We start from the raw sequence: 21,624 nt of genomic DNA, 5'->3' as shown, positions 1-21,624 counted from the left end.
CTACGGAAGATCTTCTGGTGGATCCCCACCGAGACCAGGAAGACCGTCACCCAGGCCCTCGTCACCAGCCGACTGGACTACGGCAACGCCCTCTACGCCGGTACCACCGCCAAGCTCCAGAAGAGACTCCAGCGGATCCAGAACGCCTCAGCCAGACTCATCCTCGACATCCCACGAAACAGCCACATCTCCGGACATCTGAGAGACCTGCACTGGCTCCCCGTCAACAAAAGAATCACCTTCCGTCTCCTCACCAACGCACACAAAGCCCTACACGATCAAGGCCCGAGCTACCTCAACAACCGAATCAACTTCTACGCTCCCAAACGCCACCTCCGATCAGCCAGCCACGCCCTCGCCGCCGTCCCCCGCATCCGAAGAGCGACAACAGGAGGAAGGTCCTTCTCCTACCTGGCCGCCAAGACCTGGAACTCCCTCCCTCCCGACCTGCGCCTGACCCAAGACCACCTCTCCTTCACGAAGAAGCTCAAGACCTGGCTGTTCGAGCAGTAACGGCACCCCCCCCACCCCCCCAAAGCGCCTTGAGACCCTACGGGTAAGTAGTGCACTCTATAAATGTCTTTGATTGATTGATTGATTGATAGAACACATGGAAAGTGTCACGAAGACATAACAGGACCACAACCTCAACCAATTACAATGAAAGGGAACCAGTTTAGGACAAACACGGCACAACAAGACTCAGACAGCCCCAACACAGAATGTGACAACCCCTGTAAGGAACAAGGGCAGAAGCCCAACCAAAAGACCCCAATCTAGAGGATAACAGATGGACCAGGACCCCTAGCAATGAAAGGGGCAAGAGAGGGGGTGGTAGGCCCAAACCTGGGGCAACTAGAACACAAAGGCACGGAAGTACCTACAAACCGGCCCTTCAAAGCGCCAAAAGGGGAGGAAACAACAAATAAACAGGCCGAACATTCTGCCAGACAACAGCGACAGAATGCATGCACTGAAGACATAGCCACCCACCAGGAGGAAAATGCAGAAGCCCAAGCCAATGGATCCTCACAGAACGGGGAGGAAGGGCGGGCCGTGAAGGAATCTGCAGCTAGAATATACCAGATACATCTTTACCGAAGGTAAGTAACTCCTACATCTGATAGAGACTACTAGCCACAGATTCCTTCACATAGAATAGATACCCTAGGCATACCCAAGGGGAAGGAGGGTCTGCGAGAGGACCCCGCCAGCCCAGCTATTTATAAGAGGGTCTCACAGGGGCCGAGTCCCAAAGACAGGACGAGGAGCCCCGTACCTCAGGCAGGGGGAACCCCCGCAAGCAGAAGACCACCAACCCCGAAAGGGATGCGGGAAAGGAGAAAAGAAGCTGCCCATCCTCGCTCAGCAGGGGAAATCAGGTAAGGCAAAAAAGGAGGCTAAAGCACCCCACACCCATACAGGACAACAAAACGTCTGCCCCAGGCCAAAGGAGGGGGAGCACCGAAGGAGAAGAGCAACCTAGAGACTCCAAGGAGAAGAGGCAGAGCAATGGCAAGCCTCACTCCACTGGAAACATACCCAGCAAAGGGGACAGCCGAGCCTAACACAACCAGAAGGCAAAGTCCAGACAGAAAGGCACCGTCCACAATAAGCAGGCGGAAGCCGAAAAGGGCAGCTCAAGGACACTCAGAAAGAACCGTCTCGCGCCCTGCAGGGTTAGGGAACAAGAACCCTGGGACCAGCTCATCCCACAGGGAGGCAAGGAAGAAGGAGTAGTTTGTCCTGTAACTCCAGTTCTGTAGTAGGGGTATCTCTGTTATAGTCATAATCTAGTGAATAGTCCCGCCCATGTGCGTGGACCCCGGAGCAATCAAAAATAATCTCTTAAGGTGTCCAAAAAAAATGCAGAACTGCACAGACACTTAAGAGAGAATTAAAGACAAATAATGCAGCCTATATAACCAGGCTACACTGTCCAGTACTTGTACTAGAAATTCCACCAAAAATCCACAAACAGCAAAGTCTGTCCAGATTTCCCTTGCTTCAGCAGCAAAAACCCTCTGGAATGATAGAGAGGATGGCATGGACAGACAAGCCCCATAGGCTGCCATTATGTGGCTCAAAACAGGATACTGTGCCTTTAAGAGAACTTTCCAGAACTTCACAGTATCCCAGAATGCACTGCAGGTCCCTTTTATTTTCAGTTTTTTTTAAGGCGTAACACGCCAGACCTGTAGCATTCCTTACATGAATATCTCTCCACCGGGGAGGAGGGCGGGCGCTTATGAATATAACAGAGATACCCCTACTACAGAACTGGAGTTACAGGACAAACTACTCCTTCTGTAGTAGGGGATCTCTGTGTATAGTCATAATCTAGTGAATAGAATGGCAAGCCCATCCCCACACCAAAGCGGCGGTGGAGAAACGAGGAATAACACCACTATTGTGCGAACAGATTTCGCAACGAAGCCTGCCTAACCTGAGCGTCTGCCCTGGCATCAGTGTCCTGGCAGTAATGCTTAGCAAAGGTATGGACCGACTTCCAAGTGGCCGCCCTGCTGATTTCTGCAATTGGAACATTACGGAGCAAAGCAGTCGTGGCAGCTTTGCCCCTGGTGGAATGAGCTTTAGGTTTACCCCCTAAGGTCTTATTAGCCTTTTGGTAACACAGTTGTATGCAGGACACAATCCACCTAGAGATGGACTGTTTAGAGGTAGCAAGACCCGTCCTGACTGATCCATAATTGATAAACAATTGGTCTGACCTACGAATATCCTTGGTCTTATCCAGATAAAATTTCAGCACCCTCCTAACATCCAGGGAATGTAAAGACCTTTCCGCTGGAGATGAAGGATTCTGAAAAAAACGTAGGCAAAGTTATAGTCTGGTTGACGTGAAAATCAGAAATAACCTTGGGAAGAAATTTAGGGTGAGTACGCATAACAACCTTAGCAGCATGACATACAGTATAAGGTTCTTGGCAGCACAACGCCTGAATTTCACGCACCCTGCGGGCCGATGTGATGGCCACGAGGAACGCCGCCTTCCAGGACAGGTGCTGCAAGGAAGCCTTATGAATAGGCTCAAAAGGCTCCTTCATCAATCTGGACAGCACCACATTTAATTCCCATGAAGGCGAAGGAAGCCGGACAGGATGGAACACTTTCTTCAAGCCTTCCAAAAAATCCTTGATCACAGGGATCTGGAAGAAGGAAGTCTGTGAAGGGCATTTCCTGTAGGCAGTCAGCGCAGCAAGATGAACCTTAATGGAATGGACATTAAGGCCAGATCGCGCCAGATGCAGAAGATACGGAAGGATGACATCTTCCTTGCACGTCGTTGGGTCATAATTCTTGGACTTGCACCAGATGCAAAATCTCTTCCACTTGTAAGCATAGGAAGTCCGAGTGGAAGGTCGCTTAGCCTCCTTCAGTATGTCCATGCAATCTTCATGTAGATTCAAATGGCCATATTGCACTATCTCAGAAGCCATGCCGCCAAACTCAAAGACGAGAGGTTGGGGTGCAACATCTGCCCCCCGAACTTCGTGAGAAGGTCCGGCTTGCACGGCAGCCGAATGTGAGGAAGGAGAGACCGGTGAAGCAGGTCCGTGAACCACCACTGCCTGGGTCATTACGGGGCAATCAGGATCATCCGCGCCCTGGACTGGGACAGCTTGATGAGCACCGCCGGAATCAGGGGAATGGGTGGAAAAGCGTACAGAAAGCTGTTCGACCAGTTGATCCATAGCACATTCCCCAGCGTCCCCTGCTGGTAGTACCTGGAGGCGAAGTCTCGGCATTTACTGTTTTCGGCGGTGGCGAACAGATCTATGTCTGGAGTCCCCCACCTTGCGAAGACTTCTCCTAGTACTTCGCCGTTTATGACCCATTCGTGGTTTTCCTGAATCAGTCTGCTCAGTGCGTCCGCCTGAACATTCTGCACACCTGGCAGATGGGTAGCAGTTATAGTCAGTCCTCTGGCCAGAAGCCAGTGCCAGATCGCCTGCGCCTCCTGCGACAGAGTGTGTGATCTCGAGCACCCCTGCTTGTTGAGGTAATACATCGTGGTCGTATTGTTCGTCTGCACAAGCAGAGAGTTGGTCTGAAAGGACGGATGAAAGGCCTTCAGTGCCAAGTGAACAGCTCTAAGTTCCAGGAAATTGATGTGGTACGTGGACTCCGACGGAGACCACGTCCCTTGAATCTAAGTCTCCGGAGTAAGCTCCCCATCCGTGGAGAGACGCATCCGTCACAATCGTCTGAGTGGGAATGTCCCTGTGGAAGGGAACCCCTCTGAGGAGATTCTCCGCTGAACACCACCACTTCAGAGACTGAAGAGCATGCAGAGACAGTCGTATCTTGTCGTCCCAAGACCCTTTCCTCTGATCCCACTGATCCTCCAAGCACTCCTGCAATGGTCTCATGTGCAGACGTGTGTGTGGCGTTAGGAAGATGCAAGAGGCCATCGATCCCAGTAGAGAAGACACCGTCCTCACTGTTGTAGATGGAGTGGTCATAAGAGCCTGAGCCTTCCAAAGGAGTGATAATTGCTGCTCCTCCGAAGGAGACACGCTTGCTGACAGCGTATTGATGGAGGCTCCCAAGTACTGAATGCACTGGACCGGAGTCGGGATAGACTTGGACATGTTTATGTGCAACCCCAGCTTGTTCAAGAGAACGCACGTCTTCTGGAAGTGTGCTTGAGCTTCCGAGAAGGAGGAGGCCTTGATCAACCAATCGTCCAGGTACGGGTAGACAAACACCTTGTTCTTCCTTAGGTGTGCTGCTACCACTGCCATGCAATTCGAGAATGTTCTGGGCGCAGACTTCAGTCCGAATGGCAGTACTGTGTACTGATAATGATTGGCGCCGACTTGGAATCGCAGGAACTTCCTGTGTTTGTGTGCAATGGGCACATGAAAGTACGCATCTTGTAGGTCTATAGCACAAAGCCAGTCTCCCTGTTGCAACTGAGGATAAATCTGATGCAACGACAGCATGCAAAACTTCTCTCTGCAAATCCACTTGTTTACATGTCGCAAATCCAGAATGGGCCTGAATTTGTTCTTGTCCTTCTTGCGAACATGGAAGAACCGGGAGTACAGACCTCTTCCTCTTTGAGACAGAGGTACGTCTTCTATCGCCCTTTTCCTTAACAGGATATCGGTCTCTGCCTGGAGCTCGCGCAGCTGAAACTGCGAGCTGACCGGAGAAATTGATGGAGGCGGGCTGGTGAACCGAAGCCTCTATCCATTGCAAACAATATTCAGCAGCCACTTGTCCTGAGTAATTTTTCTCCACTCTGCCAGAAAAAATTGAACACTTCCCCCCACAGGAGCGGGTAACGGATGTAGGGGAAGTAACCGCTCAGGGTAGAGACCCAGCCCGGCCCTTCTTCGCTGTAGAGGACTGCTGGCCCCCTCTACCCTTCTGGCTCTTCTGGAAAGGTCTCCGGTACTGCTGCTGTTGTTGCTGCTGCTGTCCCGAAGACTGTCCTCGCCCTCTGCCCTGTGCACCGAACCGTCTCTGGAACGGGCGGGAGGCCTTTTTAAAAAAAACTTTATTTTGAGGTTTTGTGCAGTACAAGAAGATAGAAAGGACAGAGCATAGTGCTTACATCCACAACATCTAGAGCAATCATTACATGACAGTATAATAGTATCACATATAAGGAAACATATCAGCAGTCAGTGATGAGTCATGGCAGAGGGGCGGGGTGTCAGGAGACAGCAGAGTTTACAGGGGAACATTACAAAGTAACTCGTATAGAGGTATACAGCAAGCCATAATAGGTGCACTAGGTAATAGAGATACAAATGACATCAGGAAGCAGTGGACTTCCGTTCATACATCCATACATATAGCCAGCTTCATAGTATAAGAGCTATGTACAGTTAGTGTCAAGATGTGCCATTTAGGTGTCAGCATTACAATCATCAGTAGGTCTTGTCCCACTTACGGAGCGGGCATCATACCCGCCCCCTTGGGTGAGCAGGTATGTGGTCAGTGGGCCCCAAATGTCCCTAGGCTTACTGGACACTGGCATGGTCTCAGCAAAAATTACAGACTGCTCCTGGCAATGAATCACATCTGTGAGCCAGTCCTTGAACTTCGGAGCCCTACCGCGGCCCCATCGACACGCCACTTGGCGCTTCGCGAGGAGCAGGGTAACATCTAGAAGTTTCCTACAGCTCTTGGGAATGTGTGGAGTGTGTCCTAGTAGCATCAACAGAGGGTCACAGCTTATCTGCGCACCAACCATGGATTCGAGAGCTCCATGTACTTGTTGCCAGAAATCATGGACCAAGGGGCATTCCCATGACAAATGTAGGAATCCTGCCTGTTCAGCACGACAACGTTCACATCTGTCATCGTCAGACAAGTGGAATTTGAATTTTTTAACTGGCGTATAGTACAATCTTCGAAGGAACTTATAATGGATCATCTTGAGCCTACAACTGGCCGAGATTCTGGCCGTGAGATTACTGCAATAAAGCCACTGCTCATCAGTGAGTTCAGATGCCAGGACAGCAGACCAATGTGACCGAGCCGAACCTTCCAGTCCCGACCTATACGCTCTGATTTGCTTATATATGCCCGACACCAAATGCGAACCATCCTGTGAGCTTAGCATAAAATGCAAGGGGGGGAGAACCTCCGGTTCTCTGGGACAATCAGGCGAATCTCCTTCATCCCCTGCCGTAACCTCATAGTAGAATGCGTCAAGCGGGGTGGGGTTATGAGATTTAAAAAACAGAGCTGCAGTATGGAATTGGCCATCAGTAAAGAGGTCGCCCCAGCATCTGATCTGCAGGAGGCGACAGAGCATCTGAAATCCCCGCTCCTGTAGGAGTTCCAGTTTGGGGTGATATGCGAGAGACATCCGAGTAGAGTAGGGCAAAGCGCAACCTAGCATCTTACTTATATGATTCCAGGCCTCTATTGTACACATAACAGTGGTAGGTGGAGTATCTATTGCTGTCGCAGGGCAATGTATTAGCCCGTTCAAAGGTAGGGGATTTGCTATCAAGTCCTCAACTGCCAATTGGGGCATAAAAGGTGTGGGGATCATCCAGTGATATGCGAAATGTGCCTGCGCGGATACATAGTAAGCCTCAAAGTCGGAGACGTCAAAACCCCCCTGTCGTAGGGCTGGGTGAGTATCGACCACCGAAGTCTCGGGTGCTTGCCTCCCCAGAATAGACGACACACTTCAGTCTTCAATGTTTTGAAGAAGAACGCACCAGGGTAATAAGGAATGTTTAGAAATAAATACAGAAAGCGGGGAAGCACGACCATTTTGAGTAGCGATGCTCTGCCTGCCATAGAGAGGGGAAGGGACAGCCAGCGGTCAAGCGATGTAGAAAGTTTTGCAATCGCAGTACCATAATTAAGCCTTAGGGTCTCATCCTTATCTCGAGAGATCTGGATGCCAAGGTACCGTAAATACGACCGGCACCACTCCAATAGATAATCAAGTGGGAAGTCAGGGACTGCAGCTGTGAGGGGAAAGAATTGCGATTTGGCCCAGTTTATGTGCACTCCGGACAATCCGCCGAAGACTATGAATTCTCGCAGTATAGGGTTCAGGTTCTGCAACGGATGCGTGACAAAGAGCGTCACATCGCCAGCATACAGCAATATGTCGATCTGACGCTGAAAGCATGAAAAGCGCTTTCCCGGTGCAGCTGGCGCACCCGACAATCTAATGGCTCAACTGCAATTACAAAAAGGAGATGGGATAGTGGAAATACCTGTCGGGTGCCTCGCGTTATGGCAATTGAGGGAGAGAGGCGTCCATTAATAAGCACTTTTGCGGTCGGTTGTGTATATAATAAATGGACCCAGGAGATGAACAGTTTAGGAAATCCCATACGGGCCAAGACGGTGAATAAGTACTGCCATTCGACCGAGTCGCAGGCTTTGGTGGCATCCAAAAAAAACGCCGCAATTGGGAGCTCCGGATGCACCGTGCGGAGGTGGAACGGCCAGGGACAAACCCCGACTGGTCAGGCAGTATAATTTTGGTCATCAGAAGGGACAACCTGGTAGCAAGCACATTGGCAAGTATCTTCACATCACACTTTAACAGCGATAGTGGGCGGTAAGAGTCACAGGTATCAGGACTCTTCCCAGGCTTTAGCAAGGACGTGATTACGATTTCTTGCATTGAACAAGGGAGGATCTCATCAGCAAGAGACTCTACAAATACTTCTCGGAGAACAGGTGCCATCATGTCTATATAGGCCTTATAAAATTCGGCAGGCAGACCATCCAGGCCTGGGGCTTTGCCATTTTGAAGGGACATTATGGCATCCCTAATCTCGTCCAGGTCGAAGGGGGCAGCAAGAAACGCCCTGTGTGCATCGCTGAGCCAGCAAAGGGCCACTTCGCCTAGGAAGTCATCATAGTGGACGTCTCCGGTCGTGGATGTTGTATATAAAGCCTGGTAATGTGATGTGAAAACAGTCAATATGCTGTTGGTGTCCCTGACTGCTAGTCCTCAGTCATCAGTGATTTCGAGAATTGTGTTATGGTGTGATGGGTGCGTGTCAGCACTGCCAGGGCCTTGCCGGGCTTATCTCCCTCGCAGTATTGTCTAGCCGTCCAATACCTCCCTCTGAACTTGGTCTCCCTGGCTGCCTCTTCCTCATTATGCGTTAGTTTATCTCTAAATTTCGCGTGCGCCTCAGTATGGTCTCCTGTTACCATCTGAATTTCCAGGTCTTTCAGGTCCCTGTCTAGTGTATGCAACGTGCGTTGTATGTCACGTAGTACTCCGAAGCTTTTCGATATACAATACCCTCGAACCTTAACTTTAAATGCCTCCCAGATAACTTCAACTGAGTCTACAGAACCCTTGTTGCGAGGGAAGAAGGCTGCAATCTCCTCACCGAGTTCCGTGCGGAACGCCGTATCTAATAGGGCTGTTGGTTGTAGCTTCCAATGTGGGCGGGGGTTATCCCAACCAGGCACCTGTAGTTGAATCAGGACCGGACTGTGGCCTGAATAAGTCCTGGGTAGATGCACCGTGTTAGTCAGCCCAGCACTCAATTCCCTAGATAAGAGTAAATAATCCAGTCTAGCCCATGTACCTGTAAAAGACGTGAAGTGAGTGCCCTCTCTCTGGAGTGGGTGTAGATGTCGCCAGCTATCCGTCAGGTCGCCCTCCTCGATTATTCCGGTCAGGGCCTCCCGAGATCTAGGTTTGTAATGTGCCACCCCATCTGCCCTGTCTTGTGCTGGCAGCAGAGCTACGTGAAAGTCACCTCCCCAGATGACATGTTGTGAGGCCACATCCAGTATCTTACCCCACAATGTCGTGAAAAAAGTTGGTGTATCGACATTGGGAGAATAACAATTCACTATTGTTACAGTGTTACGTCCTAGGCGACCCCACATCATAGCAAAGCGACCCTCAGCATCAATTGATTCACCAAGCATTTGGAATGGCAATGTGCGTCTAATCAATATAACTACCCCCCTTGCGTACACAGAGTAAGATGAGAAAGTACGAGCAGCGGCCCATTTGCTGGCAAAAGTGGTGCGTGTCTGTGGCGATGTGTGTCTCCTGTAACATGGCAACCTGTACCTGGTGACGGTCAAGATATGCAATAACATTGCGACATTTCCGTGCATCGTTAAGGCCCCTAATATTCCACGACATACATTTCAACATTGGATCGGGCCCTACCCCTGCCATAACCTGAAAAACATTTTATGATTGCATCATGCCATGTCTCTGTTAATAACATCTTTTCCGCTCAGGCGAAGCACTGCCCCGTACAATCCATTGAACAATCCCTCCCCCCCTGGAAAACAAAACTCCCACGTAAGATAATTCCCATATCCTCCCACTACTGCATCCCAATTATGCCAGCAGCCATCTGTCACCTCCCTGTCTCTCCCTCCCACCCTCCGCAGCAGCCCCAACTCGCAAAGGAGGTATTCATTGCTTCCACCCACCTCCCCACCCTCACAACACAACAATCTCCCATAGTCATACCCATGAAAGGGGTATACCCGTAGAGGGAACAGCATAGAAGGACGCGCAACCATGACCCCCTCCCCAGGCCTCGCATTCTGACCCGCCCTTGGGTGAAGCCGAGGAGGGATAGTGGACCCTGGAGTACATTACCACTGGGAGTAGGTCACAGCTCCAAGTTCGTATGATGTCCCAGAAGCGTACCTCATAGGAAGTACAGTCTCAGCAGCTCCTGGCTGCCATATATTGTCGGCAAGCGCTGTAGTGAAGGTACATTAAGCCTCTTCTTCAGTGTCTGGCGGGTTGTCCTCTTGCTCAGCGCCACGGCCCTGCGTTCCCTTCTGCGCCTTCTTGACTGCCTTTAAATAATCCTCCGCCTTCTGTGGATTCGTAAAGAAGCGTTGCTTCCCTTGGTATGTGACCTGGAGCTTCGCAGGATACAGTAAGGCATACTCTATTTGTGCAGCTCGTAATTTCTTCCTAACGTCAATGAACTTGCGCCTTTCCTCCTGGACCATCGGGGTGAAGTCAGGATAGATAGAAAAGTTTACGCCGTTATAGGAGAGGGATTGCTTCATGCGTGCTGCTCTCAATGCAGTGTCTCGGTCGCGATAGTTCAGCAATTGAGCTATGATGGGCCTCGGTGGCAAACCCGGTTTAGGCACCGGAGCCAGGGATCTATGCGCTCGCTCTACAATAAATTGCGATGAAAACGCCTCCTACCCGATGGCAGCTTGGAGTAGCTTCTCCACGTAAAGTTCCATCCTACCCGTGCCCGTGGATTCCGGAATGCCCGTGATGCAGGTGTTGTTGCGTCTGCTGCGGGCCTCCAAATCCTCATTCTTCGCCGCGATGACCCGCAGCAGGTTGTCCATCCGGGCAAGCTGGGCGGAGTGGGAGGCTGTGGTGTCATTGTCAGAAATGCGTTGTTCAGTGGCTGTTATGCGTTCCTCGTGCTGGTCCTCCTGGTGCACAAGTGCATCCATCCTTGAAGATATCCTGTCTACCCGGTCCACCACTGTTGCGAACCCCTGCCTCATCTCCTGGAGGATTTGCTGCAGTTCATGTCCTTCCGCTGAAGATTCGCCGCCGGCCGCCCCCGCTCTGTTCATGCTGGGCTTCTCCACCACTGCTTTCTGTCCCTTCTTCGCAGCCTCAAGGGAGAGTTTTGGTTGGCGACCATCCTGCCGCCGTATAGTATAACGTACACCCCTCTGGGAGCCGCGTAGATTCTGGTCCTGCCGGTATTGCACAGGAAAGGTGCAGGCCACTATTACACCACCTGGTCAGGTGTCAATCTCCAGCACTAAGAATGAGACTGGCTACCATGCACCTCATGCATTCCACAGGGTGGCAATAAAGCACACTGATCGAGGGGATCACACGTGGCAAGGGGTACACCGGTCACACGGTTCCACAGCAGAGCTACCGGATGAAGTGTACAGTCCCCAATGAGGAAGTAGCACCCAGTGCAGTGTACAGTCCCCAACGCGAAATTAGCGCCCGGCTCAATAGATGACAAGCAGGGAGGACCCGGCGCTGCCCCGCTATGCGGCCGCGAGAAAGCGGCAGATCACGAAGCTGAGTCCTCACCAGGCGTTGCATTCTGTAGTGTCATGCCTCACGATCCACTGTGCACAGTGCTGTTGTAGGGCCTCCGGTGCAACAAGGAGCACCAGTGTAGTCAGCCTGACCTGAAAATGGCGGCGCTAAGGTCCGTAATGGCGTCGCAGCGGGATCGCACTCTGCCGCGGCTGATGCTCACAGTCTGGTGCAATGCCGCGTCCCCTCCTCAACGGGACTAGCAAGGCGTGCTTTGAGACCCAGGCTGCCCAATCGAGGTAAAGGGCCGATGCGGCTTCCAGGGCCCCAGTGCCACCAGACGGGAGCCGGGGATTGCAGCTCCGATGCAACCGCCGTTACAGGTGTCGGAAGGGCACGGGGCGAATCCCGACAGGCAGAGGGGGGCCCGCGCAGCCTTCTCGTGATCTATTAAGTCAGGGCTGGAACGTACCCAACCAGTACAAGCTTCCGAGACTTGTTTCAGTCCTCGGCCTCTCCTGACGTCCGCTGGCCGACCCTCGACGTGCTGCAGAACCAGCGGCAGTTGCAGTCGCGGCAGTCAGGGCTCCGTGTGCGGGGCACTTCTGCACGGATTTTCTTCAGAGTTGAACCGAAGGTGAAGGATCAATGCCGATGCAGAGAAATGTGGTTTTGGAGCCGCAATCACCCCAGTAAAGAATGATTATGAGAGAATATTTCGGTCCAGGGTACAGGAGCCTCACCGTCAGGCGGCCATTCTGTGTGCTCGCCCTCTAGCGCCCCTCACGGGTGGTAGGCCTTCTTTTCTTTTGGCTTCTCCAAGCCCACAGCCGTCAGGGTCTCGGCCTCCGCTTTCATGCGGGCCATTTCATCGTCGGCATGCTTGCCGAACAGGGTTTCCCCTGAGAAGGGCAGATTGGCCACCCGCTGCTGGGCCTACGGCTTCAGTGATGTGAGCCAAGCATGGCGTCGCTGGTTGATCCCATGACAATACCATGGGCCGCCAACAGAGAGACATCTGCAGCCACGCTGATGACCTGGTTCGAAACCAGCATCCCTTCCTTGAGGATCTCCTGGAAGTCCTCACTCTTATCTCTTGGCAGGAGTTCCGTGAACTGCTGAAGGGATTCCCACAGGGCACGGTCATACCGCCCTAGCAGAGCCGCATCGCTAGAGGCCTTCATGGCCGTGGATGCCGTTCCACAAGCCTTCCTACCGGCTGAGTCGATCCATCGGCTCTCCTTACCCGGCGGTACGGTTGAAGACGGGGAGGAAGAATGTAGCTTCCTGGCCGCCGTCACTATAACAGAGTCCGGAACCGGGTCTATCCGCAGAAAAACCGGGTCAGAATCCGGGGCCCTGTACTTCTTTAGAAGTCGGGAGGGAGCTGCCTTCATCACTGCTGGCGTGAGGAACAGTTCCTCCGGGGGCTCTACCAATCCAGGCACTAGGGGTAGTAAAGGTCGAGACAGATGCCTCTTGTGAAGAGTCTCAAATATCACGGATGTCGTGGGTGTTGGAGCAGTCACTGTGATTCCCAATTTTGCTGCCCCCCTCAGGAGAACATCCTGGAATGTGCTGATGTCGTCCACTGGAGACACCCTTCTCCCCGGGGATTCCGACAAGGTCGGTGAATAGGTCCTGGTCCTGGAGGAGTCCGTGCAGGACAGCGATCCACGCCTCCTATGGCGCCGTCTTGACCTGGTGGAGGATCTATGCAGACTCCTCGATCTCATCCTCCGTCCGGAGCGTGATCGGGATCTCCTTGGCTTCGGTCGATCCGCCGGTTCCACAGGGGCGGGCGACCTCGGTTTGGCTGGGGCCCTCGGCAGAGGGGTCACATTGGGAGGAGTCGGTAATCGTGGCAGAGACCGACCTCGGAGGGATTGGAGGCGGCTTGTCTGCTGGCAGCTGAGGTTGAGGTAGAGACTGAGGACGCAGTGGAAGTGGTGGGAGCGGAGGAGGAGTAGGGGCCCGCGGAGGGAGCCCCCTCGGTAATGGAGGTGGGGCGTAACCTGCCACAGGCAGAGGAAGCCCTTCCAGACCCACCTTGCGCCTTCAGCCTTCTTTCTTCAAGGCCCTGAAGCCTGATCTTCTTTCTGTCCTTCAGGGTCCTGCCAGAGAAGCCCTGACAAATAACAAGGGAAGGTAGAGGATACACACCTCATGTGGATCCGATTTGGCCTTCTTCCTGGAGCACACTCTGGACATTTGTCAAATAATGCAGGCATATTGACAACCAAAGAGTGCACCAAAGGATTACCAAGAAGAAAGGCACCAAAAACTTGAACAAAAGTGAAAAAATCACCAATAAACCCTTGAAAAGGGAGAGCTCAATGCTCCAGGGTCCTGCTTGCAGGAGCCGGAAAAAAGAACTGGAAGCAAAAGGGACCTGCAGTGCATTCTGGGATACTGTGAAGTTCTGGAAAGTTCTCTTAAAAGCACAGTTTCCTGTTTTGAGCCACATAATGGCAGCCTATGGGGCTTGTCTGTCCATGCCTTCCTCTCTATCATTCCAAAGGGTTTTTGCTGCTGAAGCAAGGGAAATTTGGACAGACTTTGCTGTTTGTGGATTTTTGGTGGAATTTCTAATACAAGTACTGGACAGTGTAGCCTGGTTATATAGGCTGCATTATGTGTCTTTAATTCGCTCTTAAGTGTCTGTGCAGTTCTGCATTTTTTCGACACCTTAAGAGATTATTTTTGATTGCTCCGGGGTCCAGGCACATGGGCGGGACTATTCACTAGATTAGGACTATACACAGAGATCCCCTACTACAGAACTGAGTGCAAGGCCTCCTGGAAGAAGCGGACAAGGCATGGATGACACCCCGGGGCTGAACTCAAGTCATACCAAGCCATCAGCAAGAGGATTGCATCTGCAACATACCGTAACGCCACAGAGAACAGAGGCCCAAAGGCAAACAACTCCCCAGCGCATAACAGAGCTATATAACAGCTACCACTGCCCCACATAGGGCATGTTACGTCCCAAAACATGGGAACCTCTTGGGAACAAACGTCCACAGCAGAGGGCAACAGAAAATACCTGCAGAAAAACCCTGCAGAAGGCTTATCAAGCAGCCAGAGAAAAAATAGTAGGCATAGTCTCAGGGCCAGCATGGTGTAGGAAACTCAAAGAACAAACAAACAGTCAAGAAGGGCCGCACAGCAGCCAACAGAACCGCAGTCCCAACAAGGAGGACTCGAGTGCCCATGAAGCACAAACACACAACTGGGGTGACCTGCCCTAACGGAAGAACACCCTCAAAGAACCAGATCAAGTCACAGGTCACCGAGGTGGAAAATAAGAAGAAGGAGGAGGAGGACGACGACAAAGCCCCACCAGGAACCACTTAATGGCAGAGTCCGCAGGGGTGTGGAACAAAAGAGCACCATCGAAGGGAAAGTCCACCAGCTGTTCCCAAACATTCTCCGGGAACACACTGTCTCGAAGCCAGGCATGGCGATGAAGGGCAACCGAAGAAGCCATGGCACGACCCAGCACCTCCGAGATGTCCAGAGCGGAGCCAAGAATAAATGCTGCCAGCTCCCGGCCATCCAGCCTCAGAACATCACAGGCACCCTTCTGAGAAGCACAGACATAGGGGACTCCGCAGAGTCCCACAAACATGAAGTGGCCCTAGCCAGGACACACAGCATGTTAAGGGCCCGCAGAGCCGCACTGATTGAGGCGAACATATTGCGCCCCCAGGAGTCCAGCCAGCAGGCCTCCTGTGATGGGGGAAACAGCGTCGGCAGAGAGGGAGAGGCATTCTGCAAAAGCGGGCCCCTGGTAGAGGGGTGGAGGAAAAGACACACCAGATCACCCGGCGCCGGATGGTGGAGGTGCAGAAGGTGTTGGGGCACCGGGTCCCCCGTGGTGGGACGGCCCCAAGTCCCCAAGAGAGAAGAATGGAGTGAACCCTCGAAGGGAAGCAGCAGCTCCCTACCACCAGAGCCCTGATGGAGAACCTCCTGAAGATGGTCCGCGGGGAACTGGGTAGTTGGATCACCCATGCGCAAAATTCCCATAGCCGTGGAAACAGCGCAAGTTAAGGCCGCACCCGCCTCCGTAGGGCCCCGCGGAGGGGAAAGCAGCTCCTCGGTAGACGAAGGCTGCAAGCTGAGATGGCCATCCCCCAAGCCAACCGGAGGGAGGAAGGGCCAGGTCCTGAAAGAAGGAAGAGGGACCGAGGAGTGGGGGACCTGCAACTCCTCTGGCGAAGACCGCAGCTGCGGAGACGGCATGGAGCCGCCCTTAGATGACGCTGGGGAAAAAGCCAAGACGTGTCGGCCCGTCTCTGGGGAGGATGACACCAACAACGTATCGAACCTCCGGAGAAGAGGCGTCCAAGGATGAGTCAACGACCTGACGCCGCCCTTGCACCATACAGTCCGCAATCTGAGGCAGGACTTCGTCGTCCAAATCCAGGAAAGATGCTGGAACGACCTCCATCACAGCGCTCGGCGCAGGAGACCGGGGCTGGGCCGGAGCAGGGGTGGCGAAGGAGCGGTGCCGGCCTAACCTCTGACGAGGCAGCCGCCTGCGTGGAGGAACAAGAGGGACTAGGAGTTCCCCGCCAGCCTCGACCCGTGACGGGACGAGAGGGGCCCTCCGCTGACCCCTGTGGCGCCGCCAGGGCAAGCCGGTGCCAAAGCGGCGTCACCTTGGTCTTAGACAAGATTGCCTCCTGTCCAGCGGACTGAGAGGGGCTCGGGGGGGAGACCCGAGCCCTGCGACCTCCTGCGACACCACATGGACTCCCGTGGGAGTTTACGGCGTAGCAGAGGTGCCGTGGTCCAAAGGAGGGACCCCCAAAGGGCCTCACCCCAACGGGACCACATCCTCCGAGCCTGGATCAGAGCCAGTCGGCGCCGGGGCTGCCGGCGATGCCACGGAGGGCCCCGTACACTGCAAGGGATCCGCTGACATTCCAGGAAGGGGAGGAGGAGAAGCCAGCGAGGTCTGCAAAGCCGCCACATATGTCTCCATCTGGGCTCTAGTTGCCCCCCCCCCGCCGGGAAACGGTGCATAGGGGGACAACACGCAGGCTGCACCCCAACGGAGAGCCCGTGCCCCCAACAGGGCGGAAACCGACCCTTGGGGACAAACTGCACACTTACCGACTGGTGAGCCGTGCTCCTGTGACCTCGAAGAGGGGTGATGTCGATGAGGGAAGTAGTGGGTTCCAGAACCCTCCGCAGGGGCCGGGCGGGGTGATGATGCCGACCTGGACCTGCCGGCCGAATGAAGTTTCATCCGGCGCTCCCGCCGGGACTTCATTTTCAACTGCTGGCATGCCTCACAATTGGTGGAGTCGTGGTGTTCCCCCAAACACCACATGCAGATGAGGTGAGGGTTCGTCGCCGACATCAGGCTTCCACAAGGCGAGCACATCTTAAAGCCCGAAGGCATTCGCACACAGTCCACACACAGGTAGATCAGATATATCACTTTACTGTTTAGAAAACAAATAGAAATATTGAAAAGCTCCAACCTTTCCATTAAAATTAAATTTCAATAAATATATTATTCGTAAGTTGTGTATTTGCTGGACCTTGACTGGTTTCTGTATTTTCTGTATTGTTTTGAGGTTGAAATTTGCTTAGGCAGGCATTCTCAGCTTCCTGTACAAATTCCATGGGGGTCCGTAGAAATAAAAAAGTTAAAACAATGCTGCCCTGAATGGCCTTTTCAAATGTGTGTTTTGTGTCTGAACCTTAGGCAAGTGGTATCATTCCTTGAAGCCTGAAATAACGGTGCATTGATATACATCACAGTGCATTCTTATTACACTCTACTTATATACTAAAATGACGTTGCAATTTTCCTTTATTTGTTTCATTCAACAAGCTTCCATCTATTTCATTCTTAATCTTCCTAGTCGTTGGCACATATCCTCAACAATGTCCTCTCTTCACTCGCTTCCAAATCTCTGATTCACCCATGATCCGGACTTGTCGCTCAAAGAACACATTGGCAAGAAGATCAAAACAGTTCAAACTCTCTCCTGAAAAAGTGTAATGGTTTCCACCAGGAGAAGACTTCAGAACAGTCCTAGCCCTCTCTCATGTTGATGAAGGCAACACCAGCTGAGCAGCATCCCAGAGACCACCATTGCTCCTCGTGTAGACATCCTTCAATCAGCAGGATGGCTCATCTAGGGCCTGGAGCAGACTGATGACCTCAACCCTCATGCTAAACAGTGGTGGCTCCTCCGCTAAGGCGGAGAAGCGTAGCCCCACTACTCACTGAGGGGTGTAAACTAAAAAGTACAATGATAATAACTGAAGTTATTATCATTTTATTTTTCATATGGTCAGGGTAGGGCGGGGCTTGGCTCCCCTGATGTCGAGGAGGAGGAGTGGTTGTGCACTCTATAAAGTGCACATGGATATTTGACCGCCCCTTTGCATTACGCCTGCATGGAGAACATGCCCAGGCCCCCATTCCCTGGCTGAGGGCCGAACCACAGCACTCAGACAATCACAATGCTGCATTGCAGCATTGTGATTGGCTCAGGGAAGCCAGGGTGCTTACCAATCACAAAGCTGCATTGCAGCATTGTGATGGCTGTGGGGAGCCTGGGTGCTTCCTGGTCCCCGGAAGAGACTCACTTGACGTGGGAGAGACGCGGCAATGGAAAGACGGCGGTGAGATCAGGTAAGTGATTTTTTCACGTTTTGTATTCAAACCCTCCATCACCCCACCCCCCTCCACCCAGCCACTTTGTACCTTACTGCCCGCCACGGATTCTAAAGTATTGACAGTGGCTCCCCTGCAAGCCTGGCATCACAAGAAATTCTACACCAAGAACCCTGTTTACCTAGCTGACAAACTAATAAAATTGGTAGGTTAACACCAAACAAGGAGTTTCAATATCACCAGAAACCCTGCAGTATATTGAAACGAAAATGGGATTTCCTAGCCTATGCTCTAGAGCCACATCCCCTCCTAAATTAGAACAGTACCAACCCTACTACAATTCAAGAAGAAACTAGAGGCTCACCTCTTCAAGAAAACTACCTGAGATAGGCTCAGTTCCCACCGTTTCAACCTTTCCTCCCTGGGCCTTGCCCCCTGTACAGGGCATTATCACTAGCCAGCTAGGTTCATGCTTTAGAAATAGAAAAATGCACATACATGAACTCAATTCTCTTTGCTTTGCCATCATGCCTTTCATGAACAAGGACCCAGGTATCTTCAGGTCAAATTGCAGCATGATTCTCCTTCTTGCTCTCTAATTTCTGCCTCTTCTTTCTTTTTAGCTCACCTAGAATAGGTTATTCTCAAATTGTGGGGCAATTGTTCACGTTTCTAGAGTTGAAACACTGGCACTCTTCCGTTTTCTATCCCTCACTGTCCATCTGATTGGTCGATCCTGCCTCAAATCTCTGAAAGCTCTACTTTCCTGCTCCTCTTCTTAATAGACCTACATTGTGATTCTACAGCCCCTTTCCTTCAGTGGCAGCATACCATGCTGGGTGACACTTGTGCTTTATAAACCTCTTTCATCAATAAAAATAATGCAAATCACCTCAGAGCTCATTGACTTAGTAAAGGTACTGGGACTTCATCCACATTCCTCTACAACTCTTCAATGACTTGTAAGACCCTCATAATGGGCAAGAGAAGAGGTCTTATCTTGTACTTGCAAGCAAAATTAGAAGTAATCACTTCCACTTGGCATGCTACTACATTAAAGCCCAAGCAAAGGCAACATTCCTGGAAGAGGTAAGGCACCATTTTATGAAGCCTTCATACCTTCAGAGCGTTGTTTAAGAGTTTGCCGGAACTGTTGAAGCCGCTGCTCTCCACTTGATGCTCCTTGAGATGGCCGAGGGCTTGCTGGATGTACACCTTGTCAATGTATATGTAGTCCTGGGCCTGACCAAAGGACTTCATGACGAAAGCAGTGAGCCTGAGGAGACAGAATGAGAGGGTGAGAATGATGGAACATAGTAGCTATAGAGAGATGGAGGGAAAGATAGGGGAAGGAATGAGATTAAGGAAGGAAAAGTGTGAGAGTTGACAAGGAACATGAAGAAACAGGAGCAATGATCTTGGAGATAAGATAAAAATGTGGCAAATGGTGAAGCCAGGTGGGAAAGGGCGGTTTGTAGATGTTGGGGCAGGATTGCAAAAGGACAGGCAAGAGGGGAGAAAAGGAGGTAAAGAGAATAGAAGGATGACACCGCGATTTAGCTGGAAGGGGATGTGGAGGCAAGGGAATGGCGAATACAGGTAATGATATTCTTGGCGACGATCTGAGAAAAGGGAAGGAGGCAAAGTCCTGAACTAAATGGCGTGTTATACCACAGTGGTTCCTTAATATTGATTTTAGCAGAGCTACCATGACATGATGAGTCTAATGTCTGAGTTACCCTGTTCCCATGTTCAGGAGGATTGGTGTACACAAACCAGCTGTCTGGAGAAGCTTGCAGGCCACTAGGGGAACATAGTTTGTCAGATTACCAACTTTAACGAGCACTAATCTCACACCCAAAGCTTTAGGGAGTGGTACTAGAGTGTGTTGAGATGACTATCAGATCACGGATGCACTATACTGTGAAAAAAGCTCATTGTTGTTAATTCACATATAAAAGGAAGACGGACAGTGAATCCTAGTCGGTGCCCCATCCCACAAACCGGAACCTCATATTCAAGAACTGGCTCCTGTCATGGGAAAGGATGCAGGTCCAGTATTCCTAGCACTCCTGAGGGGCAAACACTGACTAGACAAACTTACTCAACAAGTGCAGTTATGGGTGTAAATTTAACAAAATTTCAGGCACAACAGAAATGAAATTGTGTACTCTTTACCGCCCCCAACCCCCACAAGAAGAAATATAGGGCCAGATTCAAAAAGGGTCTCCGTGCTCGTGTCAGTGGCCCGCACTTGGCGTGGGACTTCCCCATTGGTTTTATTGTGGAGGACCCGCCCTGCCCCGACTGAGCCCCCAGCCACGACTGTGTGGCCTCTGCCACAAGTGGGGAGGCCCTTTGAAAATAAGGCCTAAAGTCTTTACACCTTGTCCTACTGTTAACCCCTCAACATGTGAGATGCTGGTGGACCTGCAAGGAGCGAACTACAGAAGTAAACAGGGCTCTTACAGCTCTATATGCTATGTTTCTGCTGCTTTTATAACTTCTCATAACAAGGGTAGCAATAGGAGTACCAGGGGCATCATGTGCAAGCCAAGGATAGCAGTTGTCACCCCTGGCAACCCACAACAAGGGGCAGCAAAGGAGTTATTGTGGTTTGAAATCACACCCCAGTCCCTGCTCTCTTATAAGCATGTTACCTGCTTCTTCGAGGGAAGGCGCCACGTCACAGGTGGATGGTGAGATGGCAGCAAAGGGCATTGTAATATGGAGCAGGAAGTGAGGACACAACAATCAGGTACTGGAGTGGTTCAAATACCTATAAGGTTTTTAATATCCAAGTATTACACACCGCATTTTCCCATGGGTCAGAGACAGGCGTGTAAGAAAACTGGGCAAGTTTCAATCATCTGATGAAGGAGGTGGATTCTGAAATGGTGCCAAAAATGTGTCTTTTTGCATTACCGGTCACACAGCTACCCCATTGTCATGCCAGGTCAATTTTTTTCTGTTCTATAGCAAATTCAGTTTTTTACTAAATTTGACCAATGACTGTTTTTTGTGTACGAAGACAAGGGACAAATATACAATAAAAAGGTCTGTGCGCCATCATCCTTCCTCAAGTCACTTCTCGTGATATTAGGTGCTAAGAAAATAGAAGCAGGACCTCCACCAGGGAACACTGTACAGATGGATGTTTGGACAAGTGTCCCAAGTCATTTCCTTCAAACATCTAATGTGTGGGTGGCCTTGAAGCTGTTTGCCAGTGGCCTTGGATATGGGCCAGGGGCTGGAGCAGGGCTACCTCCACCCTGTCCATGTGGCTCTTTATGGGTGTGTGACTGTAAACAGGAAGGTGTTACTTATATCTTTCCAGGTGAGATTCACTGTATGTCTAGCTCACATTTGGGATCACTACTCTGGCCTCCCCTTCTTCCCCTGCCTCCCTCTCCTTGCTAGAGGATGTTTCAGAAGTTGGTGCCTTTCCTTGTGCACCATCTTAGCCATTATGCCCATA

General features: G+C 51.5%; 1 protein-coding gene across 4 annotated transcripts in view; it reads right to left on the bottom strand.

Moving 5' to 3' along the window:
* The window catches only part of LOC147706526 (alpha-2-macroglobulin-like protein 1), a 360,239-nt gene that overhangs the window by 41,931 nt on the left and 296,684 nt on the right, over window positions 1-21,624 (bottom strand). For all 4 annotated transcript variants that reach the window (XM_086932994.1, XM_086932995.1, XM_086932992.1 and 1 more), the window contains one exon: window positions 19,266-19,422. In XM_086932994.1, coding sequence (XP_086789120.1) covers window positions 19,266-19,422 — 157 coding nt within the window. The remainder of the gene's footprint in view (window positions 1-19,265; window positions 19,423-21,624) is intronic.

This window comes from Lissotriton vulgaris, chromosome 7 (genome assembly GCF_964263255.1).
Source record: "Lissotriton vulgaris chromosome 7, aLisVul1.2, whole genome shotgun sequence".
Lineage (NCBI taxonomy): Eukaryota > Metazoa > Chordata > Amphibia > Caudata > Salamandridae > Lissotriton > Lissotriton vulgaris.
This window is presented reverse-complemented; position numbering and strand designations above follow the sequence as displayed.